Source organism: Pygocentrus nattereri, chromosome 20, assembly GCF_015220715.1.
Source record: "Pygocentrus nattereri isolate fPygNat1 chromosome 20, fPygNat1.pri, whole genome shotgun sequence".
NCBI lineage: Eukaryota > Metazoa > Chordata > Actinopteri > Characiformes > Serrasalmidae > Pygocentrus > Pygocentrus nattereri.
Window position 1 is genome coordinate 8,183,654 of NC_051230.1, and position 17,500 is coordinate 8,201,153.

The 17,500-nt window shown below is 40.4% G+C and overlaps 1 protein-coding gene across 3 annotated transcripts in view; it reads right to left on the minus strand.

Moving 5' to 3' along the window:
• nf2a (neurofibromin 2a (merlin)) overlaps window positions 1-17,500 on the minus strand; it is a 69,268-nt gene that overhangs the window by 43,493 nt on the left and 8,275 nt on the right. For all 3 annotated transcript variants that reach the window (XM_017705052.2, XM_037531862.1, XM_037531863.1), the window contains 3 exons: window positions 15,990-16,112; window positions 4,082-4,165; window positions 1,315-1,383 (listed from right to left, as the gene is read on the minus strand). In XM_017705052.2, coding sequence (XP_017560541.1) covers window positions 1,315-1,383; window positions 4,082-4,165; window positions 15,990-16,112 — 276 coding nt within the window. The remainder of the gene's footprint in view (window positions 1-1,314; window positions 1,384-4,081; window positions 4,166-15,989; window positions 16,113-17,500) is intronic.

The following is a 17,500-nucleotide window of genomic DNA, read 5'->3' on the forward strand; positions in this document are numbered from 1 at the left end:
ATATATGCAGCCTATTGCTATGAAAAAGAAATAACATAAATATTGCATTTTTGTTTTAGTTTTGACATGTATAATGCATCATGAAAAAAAGGACGAAGCTTTCTCTATTAGCTCAGCATTCTATTTTCTATTAGCTGATTTAAATGTATTTTTATTTTTGTCACAAATGACTTGAGCTTGTGTAAAGAATTTAATTGCAAATGTATGTATTTCATTTCATTTTTTATTTTAGCAGGATATTTGCAAAGATGGATGGAAAAAGAAATGGCAAAAGAGGTTTGCATTTACATTTTATTATAGTATAATTTTTTGGCCAGATTTGCCTCCCATACAACAGCAGCCCATGGCTGTCCTTCACATTGCACTGTACATTAACTTACATACATCCTGACAGGTCATGAAAGATTTCCATTTAACAACAACAATAACAATAATAATAACAATAAGAATAATAATAGAAAAATCTGTTTAATTCATCCAGTCATGTGAAATCTTTGCTTCAAATGCCTTTTAGGTATGAACTACTGCTCATATTAAATTCTTATCTGCACCATTAAATGCTGGTTTTAACTGTTCTATAAATTCTAAACCACGAAGGAATCACAGTACATCTGTAATTTGATTTACATGAGATTTACTGAGATGTAACTGTCCTTATTCTGGAAAATGTTCAATGTAAAATAGGATGGATTCCTTTTGAAAACATTCTTAGTTCGGAAGCAACTGTGAAAAAACTAAATTGTCTACTGAACTGAATAATTTACAGGTTCAAAAGAAATGGGAAAATTTTCCATATTCAAAAAAAAGGTTTAATACTGAATAAGAGATTGAATTGCAAAGATGAAAGCATGCAAAAGCTCACCCACCAATAAATTACAATAAATTAACCTTTTACATGAATGCATTAACATGAAATCAGTTGATTTAAAGTGAAATATTATTCTTAGTGTTGCATTTGTACCCAGTTGAATCAGCACAGTCCAGTGGATATTATCATTCAGTGAGCAGTTAAAGTCAACATGTAAGAGTCCATTTAAATTCTGATAAGGGCAAACTTTAAATATTGCTGACTAAAACCGTTTGGAGTTTTGTAACTTTGCATGTATTAAATGTAAGTTTGTGCTTGTATTTTTTTTTAAATGGAAATCCATTACATCACCAGGCTACAGGTAAGCTGTTATAGATCAACCCAGTAACAAATGCAGATGCTATGGTGCTTGCAGCAGTCACTGATTAATATGTTACACCTGAATAGCAGGACCATCAGAAGAGGATTAGGTCTCAAAATCACAGGAGACAACAAATCTTACTCACCCTCTTTGGTAACAGCTCCTCCTGGGCCAGAAAGCCTGGTTTGTGGACACTTGGGTCATAATCGCCATACTAAAGACAGAAGACACCAGCAGTTTATCACTGGGATGTAAATAATGGACAAGCATCTGAAATATCTGCATAATCATAATTTTTTTTTTCCTTCTCCGTCTCCCTCCGTCTCCCTCTCTCAACAATTATAAATTACATGTTTCCTTTTCTGAGTACATAATGGAAATCATCAGTACTTGAACAGTACTTTATCACCTTTTTAACAATTGTAATGTGCTGCTTAGGCCTGGGCATTATTTAAAAATAATTAGCATAATTTTTAGTTAAAAGAAAAAAAAAAAAAAACAAACAAAAAAAACACCATGGCATCAATTATATAGCCTGGCCCTTACAAACTCAGCTTAGACCTACTTTCTATGCATTCTTTAGCTTAATTGCTTTCGTAGCATCAGCTCATTTAATGAAATGGAAAAATCACACATCAAAACTTAAAATCACTTATAAAATTATATCATGCTGAGCAACTCATGTGAAGCGTCAAAACTATGCTTCAAATAACTTGTGCGAACTATTGCTCATATCAAATTGTTATCTGCCCCATTAAATGCTGGGTTTACCTGTTCTGTGAATTCTAAAGCACAAAGGAGTGACAGTACATCTGTAATTTCATTTACATGAGCTTCACTGAGACGCATCAGTCCTTATTCAGGAAAACTCAACATCTATCATCTATAAACAAGGTAAATCTATACACATACAAGTTTTGACTGCAAACATATGTGTTTGCTAGATCTTGCTGGTGGGGGTTCATGACTTTCTTCTCTTCAAAAGATGCATACAAAAGTTCTAAGCTGATAGCTCCCCCTGCTGGAAGAACGTCAGGCTGCTACAAATGAGCAGTTCCAAAGCCACATTACATATTTTAAAAAACAAGGCATTTGCCAACTTTACAGCAGAGGCCGTCTGAGACTCAGCTATAGAAGTCTGTAGGGGAAACTTCATTAAATCACAAAGTCTCAACAAAACAGGCGACTACCGTCAATCTCTAACAGAGAGAGAAAAGACTATGCTTGGTTTGGAGTGGTCTGTCTAAACCAGCTCAGATTCAGCAAGCCTGTGAAGTCACACTCTTTCCAGAACAGCTGATCCTTTTTGTTTGGCGCTGTCATCATCCTCGCCATTGCACCTTCCAAAACTTTCAGAGTGAATCATTTCAAACACACTAATCATATATGAGAAACAGCAAAGGACAACATTGTTATTGGCGCATTGGATTTGGATTGAAATAATGACTAGGAAAAGTGAAAAGTGAAAAACTGGCTGCTCGGCTGTTGCACCATCTGCAACTGACCTAGATTGGAAAATGAAAAAAAAAATCCCATTCAAATCTAATGAAATCCTGTGGTGCACAACTCAGTTTTTGCAGAAATATGGACATTTATTTAAGCAAAAAAAGTACAGGGGACACACTTAGAGCGTTTTAGTGCTGCCCTTTGTGCACAACTTCTATTTATTTGCAAAGGTTAGTATATTTAAAAAAAAAAAATGGACAAAATATAATTTACAAACATAAATAATGAATAAATACACAGTAATTGTGCATTAAAGTATATAAAACTGTTCTCTAGAAGATGTGCTAGTATATTTTCATTTAGAAAATCAATAAAATGTCATTTGACCGGGGCGCTCAAACCTTTGCACAGAACTGTATTTACTTCACACACACAAATAAATAAGAAAAAGAAAATGCTTAACATACTTAAGTTCTTACTTAAGAACACACTTCAGTTCTCAGAACAGAGATGTCTCTCTCAATTTTGTCCTCTGATAGTCTTCTCCTTATCTCCCTCCTCCTCCCCCTATTACTCAGCTCCTATCTGCTGTTTGCCCTCCACCTCTCCTCTGCTTTCTCCTTCCCCACCTGCTATCTCAGCCCTCTCTGCCATCCATCAGCCCACTACTACCTCGTCACTGGTTTGATTACGGGTGCAAGATGGACAGGGGCAGCCATGCTGTTTACACCTCTGTAAACAGGTAAACAAAACAGACAGTGCCTGGCAGTCAAACCCATGCACCCCCTCTAATAAATCAATAGCCACAAAGCTTTCTGTTGCTGGACTGAATCAGTTGTAAATTATAAATTGATGGTCAGTCTCAAGTTGCTCTGTAATGGTAGAGAACCCACCCCCCGTCTAACAACTTTCAAGCTGTGTGAACTCCACAAATTGCTTAAACAAAAAGAAAAAAAAGCAGCTGCGTATACACTTACACACACACAGAGAGAGAGAGAGAGAGAGAGAGAGAGAGAGAGAGAGAGAGAGAGAGAGAGAGAGAGAGAGAGAGAGAGAGAGAGAGAGAGAGAGAGAGAAAGAAAGAAAGAAAGAAAGAAAGAAAGAAAGAAAGAGAGAGAGAAAGAAAGAAAGAAAGAAAGAGAGAAAGAAAGAGAGAAAGGAGAGAGAGCTGTAAATTGGCCCAAGATGACGCACTTGCAGTTAGTCTAGGCTTAGAGATAAAGCAACTGCTTCAGGAGGCCTTCAGTTGTCAATCAGACCAGCACCTGTTGAGTAAAACTCATTTGTGCCCACAGTGGACGCTGGAGAGGAGTAACGTGGACCTTGGAAAGACGTCAGGAGGCTAAGACGGAGCGGGCATCCGTCAGAGGGAGTGAGAGCGAGAGCCAGAGAGAGAGTGAGAGAGAAAGAGAGAGAGAGTGAGAGGGATTTTTTGAAGCAGATGAATGAGGCCTGTGTGCACAGACCTTTGCCTGGACGGCATATGAAGCCAGCAGCACCGAAGCCTCGGGAGGACAGTAGACCTCCTCTTCCAAAATCTTCTTCTTGACCTGCAGGAGTTCAGGAAGCACAAGAAAGAGCAGTGAGTCAAAAGGGGGGAAAAGCAGTCGGAGAGACACAGATGGATTCCCCAAATACAGTTAAATCCTTTGCATAAGCACAGGAAAATGTTTTTTTTTTACGATTTTGCTGGCAATTAAATTCATTTCATACACAAATGAGAGAACAGAATCCACTTTGGGTTAATTTTATAGGAAAGAATACAGTTACATTTGCTGTTATTGCAAAGATTGTTAAAACAAAGAATTGCCAGGGGCTTGCGTGAGTCTTTAGGCCTTGGAAGAGAAAATTTCCCACTGTCTTTGCTCAGATTACGATGGTTTCTCTATCTGTAGCTGATTTTAGAAATCATCCCCTCTAAAGATGGTGAAATGTTTGCTTTATTAAATGTGAGGCACCTCATACTATTAACACTCAAGTAGCTTTTTTGTGCACCACGGAAAGGGAAGAAACGGTCATTAAAACAAACCAGCGGGATCTCATGAATATGCAATGTATGCAGTCAAATTGTGTGTAGATATGAAGCAAGAGGCCAAAACACACCCCACACAAGTCCACACATGCAGGGCTGGGCTTTGATTTTATTTGCATTAAATAAAACAATCAAATATTGTATTAAACCTAAAAACATGTTGTCAATATGAACCTCCACCAGCTGCACGGTCAACAACAACTGATGGCCAAATTCACCCCATACTTGATTGAGCTTGTTGGGCATCACTGTACTGACGGCTCTTTCAATGCAATTTCGGAGATCATCCAGCGTTGTTGGGATGGTGGCACATAAACACAATCCTTAACGTATCCCCGCAAAAAAAAATATATAAAATATAAATCACACTGCGTGAGATCAGGTGATGATGGTGACCTTTCTCTTGGAACTAGTGGTACTAACATGTAGTGCTCTGAGCTGTTGGAGGTTCGCTGCTATACTGACCGTCACAAGCTCTGTGAGACTATGACCCCCTCTTTCAATTGGCGATTGGTTCCTAGGCGCTTTGAAATTGGATTGCACCTTTTACCCTGTTCTTCAGTGGTCAGGACCACCGTGGATCCTCACAGAGCAGGTACCATTTGGGTGGTGGATCATTCTCAACACTGTAGTAACACTGACGTGATGGTGTGTTAGCATGTGTTGCGCTGGTATGAGTAGATCAGATACAGCAGTGCTGTTGGAGTTTTTAAACACTGTGTCCACTCACTGTCCACTCTATTAGACACTCTTACCTTGTCAGTCCACCTTGTAGATGTAAAGTCAGAGAGGATAGCTCATCTGCTGCTGCACAGTTTGTGTTGGTCATCCTCTAGTCCTTCATCAGTGGTCACAGGACGCTGCCCACAGGACACTGTTGGCTGGATATATTTGGTTGGTGGACGATTCTCAGTCCAGCAGTGACACTGAGGTGTTAAAAAACTCCAGCAGCACTGCTGTGTCTGATCCACTCAGACCAGCACAACACACACTAACACACCATCACAGTGTTATTACAATGCTAAGAATGATCCACCACCTAAATAGTACCTGCTCTGTGAGGGTCCATAGGTGTCCTGACCACTGAAGAACAGGGTAAAAGGGGGTAACAAAGTATCAGAGAAACAGATGGACTACAGTCTGTAACTGTAGAACTACAAAGTGAAGCTGTACAGTAAGTGGAGCTGGTAAATCGGACAATGAGCGTAGAAACAAGGTCATAATGTTATGCGGTGTATATATGTATATATGTATATGTGCAGGTACATTTTGGAACACCTGAATGTAAGTGCTGCATCATTTCAGGCTGAATGTAACGTGCAGAGTCAGGCTGTTTCTCAGGTGGTATAAGAGAAAGTGCGGCAATCACTGGTGTCCATGTTAGGTTACGGCTAACCTCCAAAGGCCAGTCATTCCTTTATGTTCACTGCCTCGAGAAAAGTAGTCTACTTCAGATGCAATAAACTTGGCAGTGGGAGAAGATTAAGGGTCTGCTACATTTTCATTTGAAAAAGTGATGAAGTACCCATCAGCTAAAGCTAACATTAGCATGGTTTGTACGTCAGGTTATGTATTATTTGTGGTATAGCAGTATAACAGTTAAGAAAAACTCATGAACTTCAACCGATATAAACGCCTACTACCACCGCCAATCCAGTTTAATACTTGATTTTTATGAAAAACAAAAGACCTTCAGGGGAGTACACTGCAAAAATATCACCTTGCCAAGTAAAATGATCTTAAATCTAGTCAATAAATCAAAAATTTCGCCTGTTGAGATTGTTGTAAGCTTAAATTAAGATCAATTACATCATTTTCTAGACAATTTTAAGTTAAATTAACTTGTTTTAAGAAATGCATTTGAAACCAGCCAAATTATCTGCCAATATAGTGAGATAATTTAACTTAATAAAATGACTTAAAACAAGTAAAATGTCTAGAAATAAGCTACACAATCTTATAATAAGTGCTCAATCATCTCAAAATGGGAACTATTAGATATATTGACTAGATTTAAGATAATTTCAGTTGACAAGATACCATTTATTGCAGTGTAAGCTTAAGCCACATTAGTGAGGGGGTCGCCTGAGGGGCAATTTAGTCAATAACCCTGATTATTGATTCTGATTATTTTCAAGAGTCCTAATTATCCACTACAAAATCTAACAGTCATGGTAACATTTGGCTGCCACAGCTTGCCAGCAAGCTTTAAGCTTTTCTCTCTCTGTACTCTTCCTCCTAGACATCACTTACAGGAAAAACTGAATATTTCAGCATATTTCTTGAGACAAGCCAGCGTCTCAGAAGCGAAAGAAGCAGGCTAGTAGCCGGAGGGCTGTTTATACGGATCCCAGCAGGGGTTTGGAGAGAAAGCAGGTAAGCAGGGACAAGTCTTCTCCGAATTCTGATACAGAGAACAATGACAGTGCTCCAGAACAAACACTGCTTATTAAATCACATCAGTGTGCTCCATGTCCCCAAATGAATGAATGAATGAATGAACGGGCTCAGGAACACTTCACCAGTCACGTCTGTTAAGATATGACCTGCTATGAGAACCCTGGGGGGGCAAGCAGACAAGAAGCTACAGTCTCTCAAATTAATGAAACTGCAGCACTTTCTCAACAGTGAGCGAACTGCAAGAAACCAAATCCTGGCCATGACTTTGTGCCAAATTACACCCAGTTTGGGAAAATACTACAGCTTTGCCAAACGAGCAAGCTGTAGCTGAAAACAGAGGCACATGGGAAAGTGCTGGACTCTAGAACGTCATCTGTTATAAGCAGCAGGATCTCCGCGCCAGCGAAGTGGCTTAATTAAGTAATTAAGAAAGAAACTCACCAGTCACAAGTACGGCAACAAAAATGTTTATATTAACGATTTAAAGCGATGATGTAAAATTCACGTTTCTCTCCTTACCAGGAACACAGTCGATCAGCCAAGACATATTTGGTGCCTGAAGTTTGCTTCTTTGGATCGGAGCTACGAGGCCAATATACCCAACAAGAACAGAAAGCTTATGGCATTGTGCAATTAGTATTGCACAATCTGCAGACTTTAATCATCAGACACTTGAGCAAGTAATCTCAAATAGACTAAACAAACCTAAAGAACTGGGGGAAAGTCAGGGATCACCATTTCTAATAAACAGTCATTAAGTACATTTATTCATTTTTCAGTGCCATGAAAACCAGCAGAAAACATTAAACAGAGAATCACAAATATACCTCAGCAACGCAACATGACATCACTGTCCAGTCTTTACTACATCTTTCATAAGTTTTTAGGAAACATGTTTTCAGTTTTTCAAAGAAATCTGCAGGGATGTTTATCCACCCCTCCAAAGTTCAGTCTTAGATACACAGACTGCTTCTTTCTTGTGGATTGTATTTTCAGATCTGAAGCAAGAGGGGAGTTTGTTTTTCACCCTAAAAGCTTTTAGTACTGTTTATCTGTTTGGGGTCCAATTTTTTAAACTCCTGTTTTCTTCATTATTTTCCTTTGATGTTCTTCTTCATTACACAAGTGAATTATTTTATCTAATTTCCTCACAAATGTTGCCTGCAACAGTAATAACTTGCACTTAATTTTTGACTGGAAATTAATGAATGATGGGTGGTCTGTGACTATGGACAGGACTGTACATTGTGGCAAGTTAAATTGCCTTAAACAAGATTCAATTCTGTACTGCTGTTTACTTGTATTTTCTTCTAGTGAAAGTGTCTACCCTATCGGCAAGTAATCTTGCCTATTTCAAGGAATAATGCACCAAGAAATAATACCAATCAAAAATATTTGCTAAACGGTTATTGTAAAAACAAAAACAAAGTAGAAATCCACACACACACACACACACACACATACATATATATATATATAGAGAGAGAGAGAGAGAGAGAAATTCTTATAATCTCAAAATGAAAAATGTTTGATATTTTGACAAGCTTTAATTTCACCTGCCAGGATATACAGGTACTGACATGCAGTACTAACTGGCAAGATGGCTGCGAGAGCCACTAAACAAATACACAAATGTAATATTTTCTCTGTTAAAAATTATCATGACCATTGTATTGTCTTAGTTTAATGTCGTTTCAATGTGTTATGGTGCTTTTCTTCAAAACCAGTTAAAAATATATATATAAAAAAATTGCTATTAGTGTGCTACTGTCTCTGTAGCTAGCTAGCTAAATTTACTACATATCTGACTTCAGCTTCATATAACTGACGAATTAGGGGTGGACGATAATAAATAATTATCAGATCCCCCTCTTTGAAGGCATATGATACCCTAAATGTAACTAAAGCCCAGCAGTGAGGAGCTGAACTCTACTCTCCTCTACTATTACTGCAGACGGGCAGGGTCGCCTACAGAGCAACGCTAATAGTCTGTTAATGAAGTGATGTTCTTTTTTATTTGAGGGTCCCATTTCATAGGGGAAGACTTCAACCACTGCACTTTGCAACTTGGTCCGAATGGGCAAGGTGACACTCAGAAATGAAAGATGTAAAAATAAGCACTGGGATTGGGCCTAGATCTGATTTTTACCCAAACCATCACTTTAAGTGCCTCTAAATAGCTTAATTTGTAAATGTCATCATGGCAGCATCCCTCATCCCTAGTATTCTTAAAACAGTCATTGCAAAAAAAGGAAAGGGGGGCTAGAATCAAGTAGCAAGCTCAAGCCTTGGTGGCTGCCCAAAAAGGCTCAAAGTCAATGGCAGGCTTTTCAATCTGCTTTACAAAACGAGCCAGCATGCTGAGAGCGGGACATGGGGAAGGGTGGCCATTCCTGATAAGAGAGGATGCAGGAAAAGGGGCTTTTAAACTGAATCAGCGCACATATACGCAGAGCAGCTAAACGCCTGCCTGCAGATGAGCGCACGGGCAGGGGTGAAAGAGAACATGCTCTCTATTGGGAAGCCTTCGCTCGAATTCATTAACATCCTTCTGGAATTCATTACCTTCTATTTCCAAACGCATTACCATTCTGAACCTGGCGGGTCAGACTCGACCCTCGAATTTAACGGTGCTGATAAGCCACTTAAACTTTAAGACACGAATGTCTTGGAGTGCCGGGTTTTAGTGAGGGTGAAGGTCCTGGACTGCTACTTAGACACACAATACGTGGCCAAAGAGCGTAATACTGTGTGTTCAAGCACTACTGTTGTATTCTCTGGGCTTGTACAACTGCGAGTCATGCCAATAAAGCACAACTGAACTGAATTCACTGAACTCATCTTAACTGGATTCTTTTCTGGCCTTTCGTACGGTCTGTGTAGAGGGCGGTAATTGATTATTGACAAATGCCGTCTGATCAATGAGAAACTTGGGACTAACAAATGCTTCCTTGCCAGAAGAACGAGAAAAACAGCAAGAAAGAGAAGGTGTGTAACAATGGGTGGCATTTCACTGTGTTTAGAGACACACGCCCTATGTGCACAGCATCGATTCCTCATGGTTGATCATGCTGATGTAGAAGAATGGAGAAGTGCGACTTAAGAATGCTCCCATTGACTTACTATACAAAGAAAACTAATGCAAATCCTCCTGCTATGAACCCGTTTTTTTTTACTTTAACAGTAAAGGATTTTGTGCTGTTTGCCTATTTGATACAACTGACTTTTCCATACGTTTTTGTAGCAGCTGCTGCAAGATTGGACAACCTTTACAGAACTAAACACAATATCAAATTCAATTTCAGTATCAGTATTTAGTGCATCCACCATCTTCTGCCTTTATTCCATCTTCTGTTCTTTTCAAGAGACTTGCTTTCAGTTTTTGTAAGAAATCTGAAGATATACATCCAAAGTTAAGTCTTAGAAGCTGGCTGCATTTTCTGCTTTTCATGATCCAAGAAATCTCAAACACATTCATTTACGTTGAGGTCTGAACTCGGGACAGTTTGACTTGCTTTTTTTTTCCTTTTTTATTTATTTCCTTTTCTCAATAACAGCTTATTGTCAGCTACACATCCTTCAGAACCACTGCACTTGTTGTCATCTCACAGTGGAAGGATGACTGCTTTGGAGTTTTTCAGATCTGTGGAGCTTGGTTTTCTCCTCTCTCTCAAAGATGAAAGCTTTAAGTTTGGTTTATCTGATGGGGAACGTTTTGGTGGTCTACCAGGTCTTGCATGGGTGTTAGGAGTCCCAGTTCCTCTACACACTTCATTTTTATATTCTAGTTTTAGAAACCCCTTCTATTCTCCTTGCTTTCCTTTGACTTTCCTCTTCCTTATGCAAACAGATTATCTTACATCTAAACTCCTCAGCATTATTTCTTGTAAATACTTGAACTTCTGCTTTATGGTTGCTTTGACTGGAAATGAAATGGCCAGAGGGTGGGCTCAGACTTTTGCACAGGAGTATAGGTCAACTCATTCCAGAGACCAGAGATATTTACACTCTCATAAATCTTTCACATATCGGTTTTAACCGTATCCCCAGAGAAGTGTTTGTAGCTTATAATTACCTGTGGGACCAGCTTTTGGAGCGACAGCATCCTAATGCATCTGAAATCCTGAGGGACTTGGTGACAAATAAGAAATACATCCTGTCCCTTCATCTCTAAAAATGTCTCTTCAAGGCGATGTTGCCCTTATTGGAGGTTATCAGAAGCTAAGACGGCAGGCGAATTCAGGAGGGGAGATGGGGGACTTGCACAGGTGTAAGACGAAAGAGAAGAGCAAGAGCTGTCAGATTGTAAAGTTAGCCTGAAAGCCTCTCGAAAGCCTGAGATTTCAGCTTCTGAAAACAGACAAGGGAAAGATCTGCCAGTCCAGCCTCAGATTAAAAAGAAACCAGAGCTTCTCTGACCTCCACCAAGCCTACCTACCTTACCTAATCAACAATTAGGCTTTAACCACTACAGGAACATTCTTGAAAAAAAATATTATATGTTTATTAAATATATATATATATATATAAAAATGTGTGTACACACACACACACACACACACACACACACACACACACACACACACACACACACACACACACACACACATCTCAAAACTGCTGCACGAGAACCACTAAGATTTACACAAAGTCATTCAGAGTGGTCTGATATGAAATGGTTCATTGTAGAGAAACTTTCTGAATCTTTACAGTGATAGGAACCAGAAGTCACAACGTCTACAATGTAACCGTTTTATTTACTGCCAAATCCACCAGTGAACCTACACGTCTTCTGAGCTTTTACATGTACATGGTTAGTAGGCGAGCGGCTGGTGGCCGGGCAGCCCACGTAACCTAGCCGGGCTCAGCCCAAAGAGGCAACGTTGGGGGACCATGTGGGCCATCCACCCGCAAGGTCCAGCATGGGGGAGTGGTGCAGTGCTGCACAGGCAGTGGGAGATTGCTGGGGGGCCCTTGGCAGCCTAGGCCCTTACTGGAGAAACTGGCTCTTAGCACGTGGAATGTAACCTCACTGGGGGGGGAAGGAGCCAGAGCTTGTGGGAGAGGTTGAGAGGTAGATATATATAGATATAGAAGATAGAGTTGGGCTCACCTCCACCCACAGTGTCAGCTCTAGAACCAAACTCCTTGATAGGGGTTGGTCCCTCTCCTACTCAGGGGTTGCACAGGGTGAGAGGCGCCAGGCAGGAGGATACACACGAGTCCCTGGCTGGCAGCCGTGCAGTTGGAGTTTGTCCCGGTGGACGAGAGGGTCACCTCAATGTGAATTAAAATCGCAGAGAGGAAAACTTTGACTGTTGTCTGTGCTTATGCACCAAACAACAGGTCAGAGTATTCGGCCTTCTTGGAGCGAGTGGGCGGGGTTCTGGAAAGGGTCTTACTGGGGGACTTCAATGCTCATGTTGGCAATGACTGGGAGAACTGGAGAGGCGTGATTGGGAAGAACGGCCTGCCTGATCTAAACCCGAATGGTGAATTGTTATTGGACTTCTGTGCCAGGCATGGATTGTCCATAACAAACACCAAGTTCGAACACAAGGATGTTCATAAATGTACATGGTACCAGAGCTCCTTGGGTCAGAGGTCAATGATCGACTTTGTTGTCATTTCATCTGACTTGGGACCATATGTTCTGGACACTCAGGTAAAGAGAGGTGCTGAGCTGTCAACTGATCACCCTCTGGTGGTGAGTTGCTGGGAAAGACTGTCAGAGGTTTTGAACAGGGTGCATTCAGACTCCATGTCCCCTACCTCCCCCGGGGACATGGAGTCTGAATGGACCCTGTTCAAAACCTCCACTGTGGAAGCTGCCGGGCACTGCTGTGGCCAAATGCTTGTGGGTGTCTGTCGGGCCAGTAACCCAAAAACCATTTCCCTGGTGGAGGTCACTGAGGTAGTTGGCAAGCTCTTCACTGGGGTTGGATGAGATTCGTCCGGAGATGCTTAAGGCCTCTGCAATATTGCATGGACCTCAGGAATAGTACCCATGGACTGGCAGACCAGGGTGGGGGTCCCCATTTTTAAAAAAGGGCACCGGAGGGTGTGTGCCAACTATTGGGGTATCACACTGCTCAGCCTCCCTGGGAAAATCTATGCCAAGTTACTGGAAAGGAGACTCCAACCGATAGTTGAACCTCAGACTGAGGAGGAACAATGTGGATTCTGTCCCGGCCGTGGAACAATGGTCCAGCTTTTCACCCTCTCGATTGTTGAGGGGGCATGGGAGTTTCCCAACCCAGTCTACATGTGTTTTGTGGATTTGGAGAAGGCTTATGACCGAGGAGTTTAAGTATCTCGGGGTCTTGTTCACGAGTGATGGGAAGAGGGATCGTGAGATCGGCCGCAGGCTGGGACATGCGGCAGCACTAATGCAGTCACTGTACCGGACTGTAGTGGTGAAGAGGGAGCTGAGCCATAAGGCAAAGCTCTTTGTTTACTGGTCGGTCTACATCCCGACCCCCACCTATGGTCATGAGCTATGGGTAATGACCGAAAGAATGAGATCACGAATACAAGTGGCGGAAATGAGCTTTCTTCGTAGGGTGGTGCGCTAAAAAATTGGGTGAGGAGCTTGGTCATCTGGGAGGAGCTCGGAGTAGAGCCGCTACTCCTCTGCATTGAGAGAAGCCAGCTGTGGTGGTTCGGGCATCTCATTCGAATGCCCCCTGGACGCCTCCTGGTGGGGGTGTACCAGGCACGGCCTACCGGGATAAGACCCCGGGATCGTGCTAGGACCCGCTGGAGGGATTACACCTCCAAGTTGGCCTGGAAGCAGCTTGGGTACCTGGAAATGAGCTGGAGGATGTTGGCGGGGACAGGGTCATCTCGGATTCTCTACTCTCCCAACTGCTACCTTGACCCCATCTGAATTAAGCAGTTAATGATGATAACGATGATGGTTAGTAATAAAGGTTCTGTGCAGGTGCATTTTTCGTTCATTAAGGTACAAACAATATAAATGTGCCCTCAAAAGGTACAACAGTGGTTTTAGGGTCCAACTGTGCACATTACATATGTTTTTCCTAGTGGAAAAGTAGATATTTGTATCTTTAAAAAACTGATGTTTTAAAAAAGAACCATTTAATAAAAAGCCTGGAGGCGAGACGGGGTGTGTGGAGTCAGTACAGCTTAGAAAATTTGGAACAGAAAATGGGACAGTTATGTTCCCTGACTAAAGGTACTGAGATGTACCCTTGAGGGTACCACCCCAGTGACAAAAGGGGCACTGCTTCAGTGACAGTTTAGTACCTTTTTTCTGAAGCTGTAATAGTTATGATATTAAAACAATGAAAAAATATATATTTGGAGCCATTCTGACTCATAACACCCTGCAAGCATGAATGGATTGAAAAAAATAGGTTTTAAGCCAAAGTCTTCTCTAGTAAGTATTGTGAATCAATATCAATAGGCATCAGCCATATTAAAATGTACTTTGTGTAATAACTTTTCTAACTTGTGCAAGAAATGTTTCTTTAGAATGGGGCATTCCACCTCAAACCACGCTGAATGACTTTACATTTTAATGACTGAATTACACTGAAATAAAACTGGTGCAACAATTGGATATGCCATATAAAGTGCTGGGTAAATCAGAAAATGTGTTTAGAAGCCACTCGGGGTGTTTACTTCTGCACTAGAAAAGCACAGATGAGAGTGGCCAGTCCATAGAGCAACCAGCAGCTTTTCAGAAAATCCATTAAGGATGTGGACAAGAATCTGAGTGCCCACATACAAACATTAGGAGAGCAACACTTGAACACAAATAGAAGGCTATGGGGGGGAACGGGGACTTCATGATTACACGTATGATGAAATATATGTTTACGACAAATACATTTCACACCATTAATGACACTGACAGTGCATGCTTTAAGAGCCAACAGCTAGGACTCAATCTGTAACCTGTTTTCAGAACTGCACCAAGTTATGCACAGCACCTGTAAACATGCACATAACCCCCCTGGAATTACATTACGTGAGCACATTGGCAGATGTCTGTAACAACAAAAGCTACCTAGGGTCATGTTACATTTTTTTGTTACGTGAGAAGAAACGTAAGCCGAAACTGATACTGTTCAAGTATTCAGAGAAAAACAAAGGTAGGAAATTTGCAGTAGGGGTAAATAGGGGTAGGTGCTACAGCAAAACTACAGTATCATGATACTTGAAGACATTTTTACAATACAGATATGTATCACAATGCAATGTTTACTTTTTCTGAGGCTTGATAAGTCTGATAGAAGGTCCAGGAAAAGTTAAAAAGTTTAATAAGTTTTCATTTATATTCAACGTTTCGTATGCTGCTCTAAATTCAGTTAAACAGGATTAATTAACCTTGCCGTCAAAACAAAAACAGAAGTATTACCATTTTCTTCTGCTTTTTATTTTTCTTCATGATTCAGCCACAGCAGTTGTCCTTTGTTATTGCATAAAGATTTCATGATGAGTGAACTATCAGAAATGCTCAAAAATCGCTTGCAATGAATTTTCTTTACATTAACTGACATTAAAATGAAAGAACATTTTTGCCTTCTCCTGTAAAATTGTGTGAAGTTATGCTCTTTGGAATGAAGCATGAAATTGTTAAGTGCTCTTTAAGCACGGACGATCTCTACAATATGCTCAGCATGGCTAACTGCAAAAGTAATTCATCATGATAACGATAAAATATCATCAGATTACCCAACTCTTGTCTCAAATAGCTGTTCAAGGAGAAATATTCCAAAATAATGAACTGACAGCTAATTTAATCGATCACTGTCTTTTCCCAGCTCATTGGTGAATCTGTGGCTGCTCTGTTGCTCCCACAAGATTGGTTCAGCAGCTGTTTTGATGGTTTAGCAGTGGTGTAGTAGTTATAGGGATGGTGTAATGATTGTACTGATAGTGTAGCAGTTGTAGTGATGCAGGCTACTACTCACCTGCAGGAAGAACAGATGCTGGGTGATGTCCTGGACCAGCTCCTCTTCTGCGTTTTCAGGGTAAAACTTTGCCAGGAAATTCAACACAATGGGCTCCTCTTTAGGAACATCCTGGTCCAAAACCTCCCGGAGAAATACAAGATCAAATACAGATACATACATAAGAAAACCAAAGAAAGTGCAACAACAAGTGGAACTGTAAAAGACAGCATCATGTTTAAGGTTTAGGATGTTTTATAGGAAATTTTGTAACCTGACAAAAGCATCCATAAACAAAATCTCTGCGTAATTAAATCACTAAGATTTAAACAAATTAGTTCAGAGTGGTTGATACAAATGTATCTGAGGAAACTTACCAAGTTAGAATTATTGTTTGTGATGTGAACCCAAGGCTCTCTCACGCTCACAAACTTATTACATGAAAAGGTTAAGAATACATGACCTGATGCTTCAGGCATTGATAACACACACATTTTTTTATACACACACACACACACACACACACACACACACACACACACACACATATATATATATATATATATATATATATATATATATATATATATATATATATATACACACACACACACACACATACACACACACACACACAGACAGGAAGTCTTAATAGGCCATGACCCGTGGCACAGGATGACCAAGCCATGATCTCAACATAACAACTAGACTGTCTTGTGATCACAAGATAAAAGTTGTTATCTTGAGATCATGACAATTATTCTTTAACCTCAAGATAAAAGTTTTTAACCTGAGATCACAGTACAACTGTCAGGATCTCAAGATAAGAATACAGAAAATTAGCTCATGGCCTATTCAGACTTCTGTAGTAAAGAAAATCAACACTGGTTATTTTCTCTTATAATGCACCATTTAAAATCAGATGCATCTGAACAACTTAGCTTACATCTCAATGACTAAATTACAAAAATTATAAACTTAATAAAATAAAATAAAATCTGACTGAATTCCCTTTAAAATGTCCAGAGATCCATAAAAAGATCCATTAAACATAAATTATAACCAAAGCAACTTCAATGGGAAAAAATCATGAAAATCATTAAGTTAAGTGACCCTTATTAGTCCCACAATGGGGAAATTTCACCTCTGCATTTTAACCCATCTGTGCAGTGAAACACCACACTAATGAACACACACTAGGGGGCACTGAGGACACTTGCCCAGAGCAGAGGGCAGCACTATCCACCGTGCCCAGGGAGCAGTTGGCGGCTAGGCGTCTTGCTCAATGGCACTTCAGTCACCTGCTTTTAGCTCAGGGGATTGAAACAGCAACCGTCTGGTCACAAGGCTGGTTCCCTAACCTTCAGCCTATGACTGCCCCAAAAAGTTGCCAGAAGTGGGTTCTCCATGTTTCAAACATTTGTTGACCTATTTTGTAGCCTATTAGGTTATTAGAACCATAACAGTCCAGCCTAAACCAAATCATAGATTGGTTTCAACGTGGTAATTATTACAGTCTTAATATGTTATTT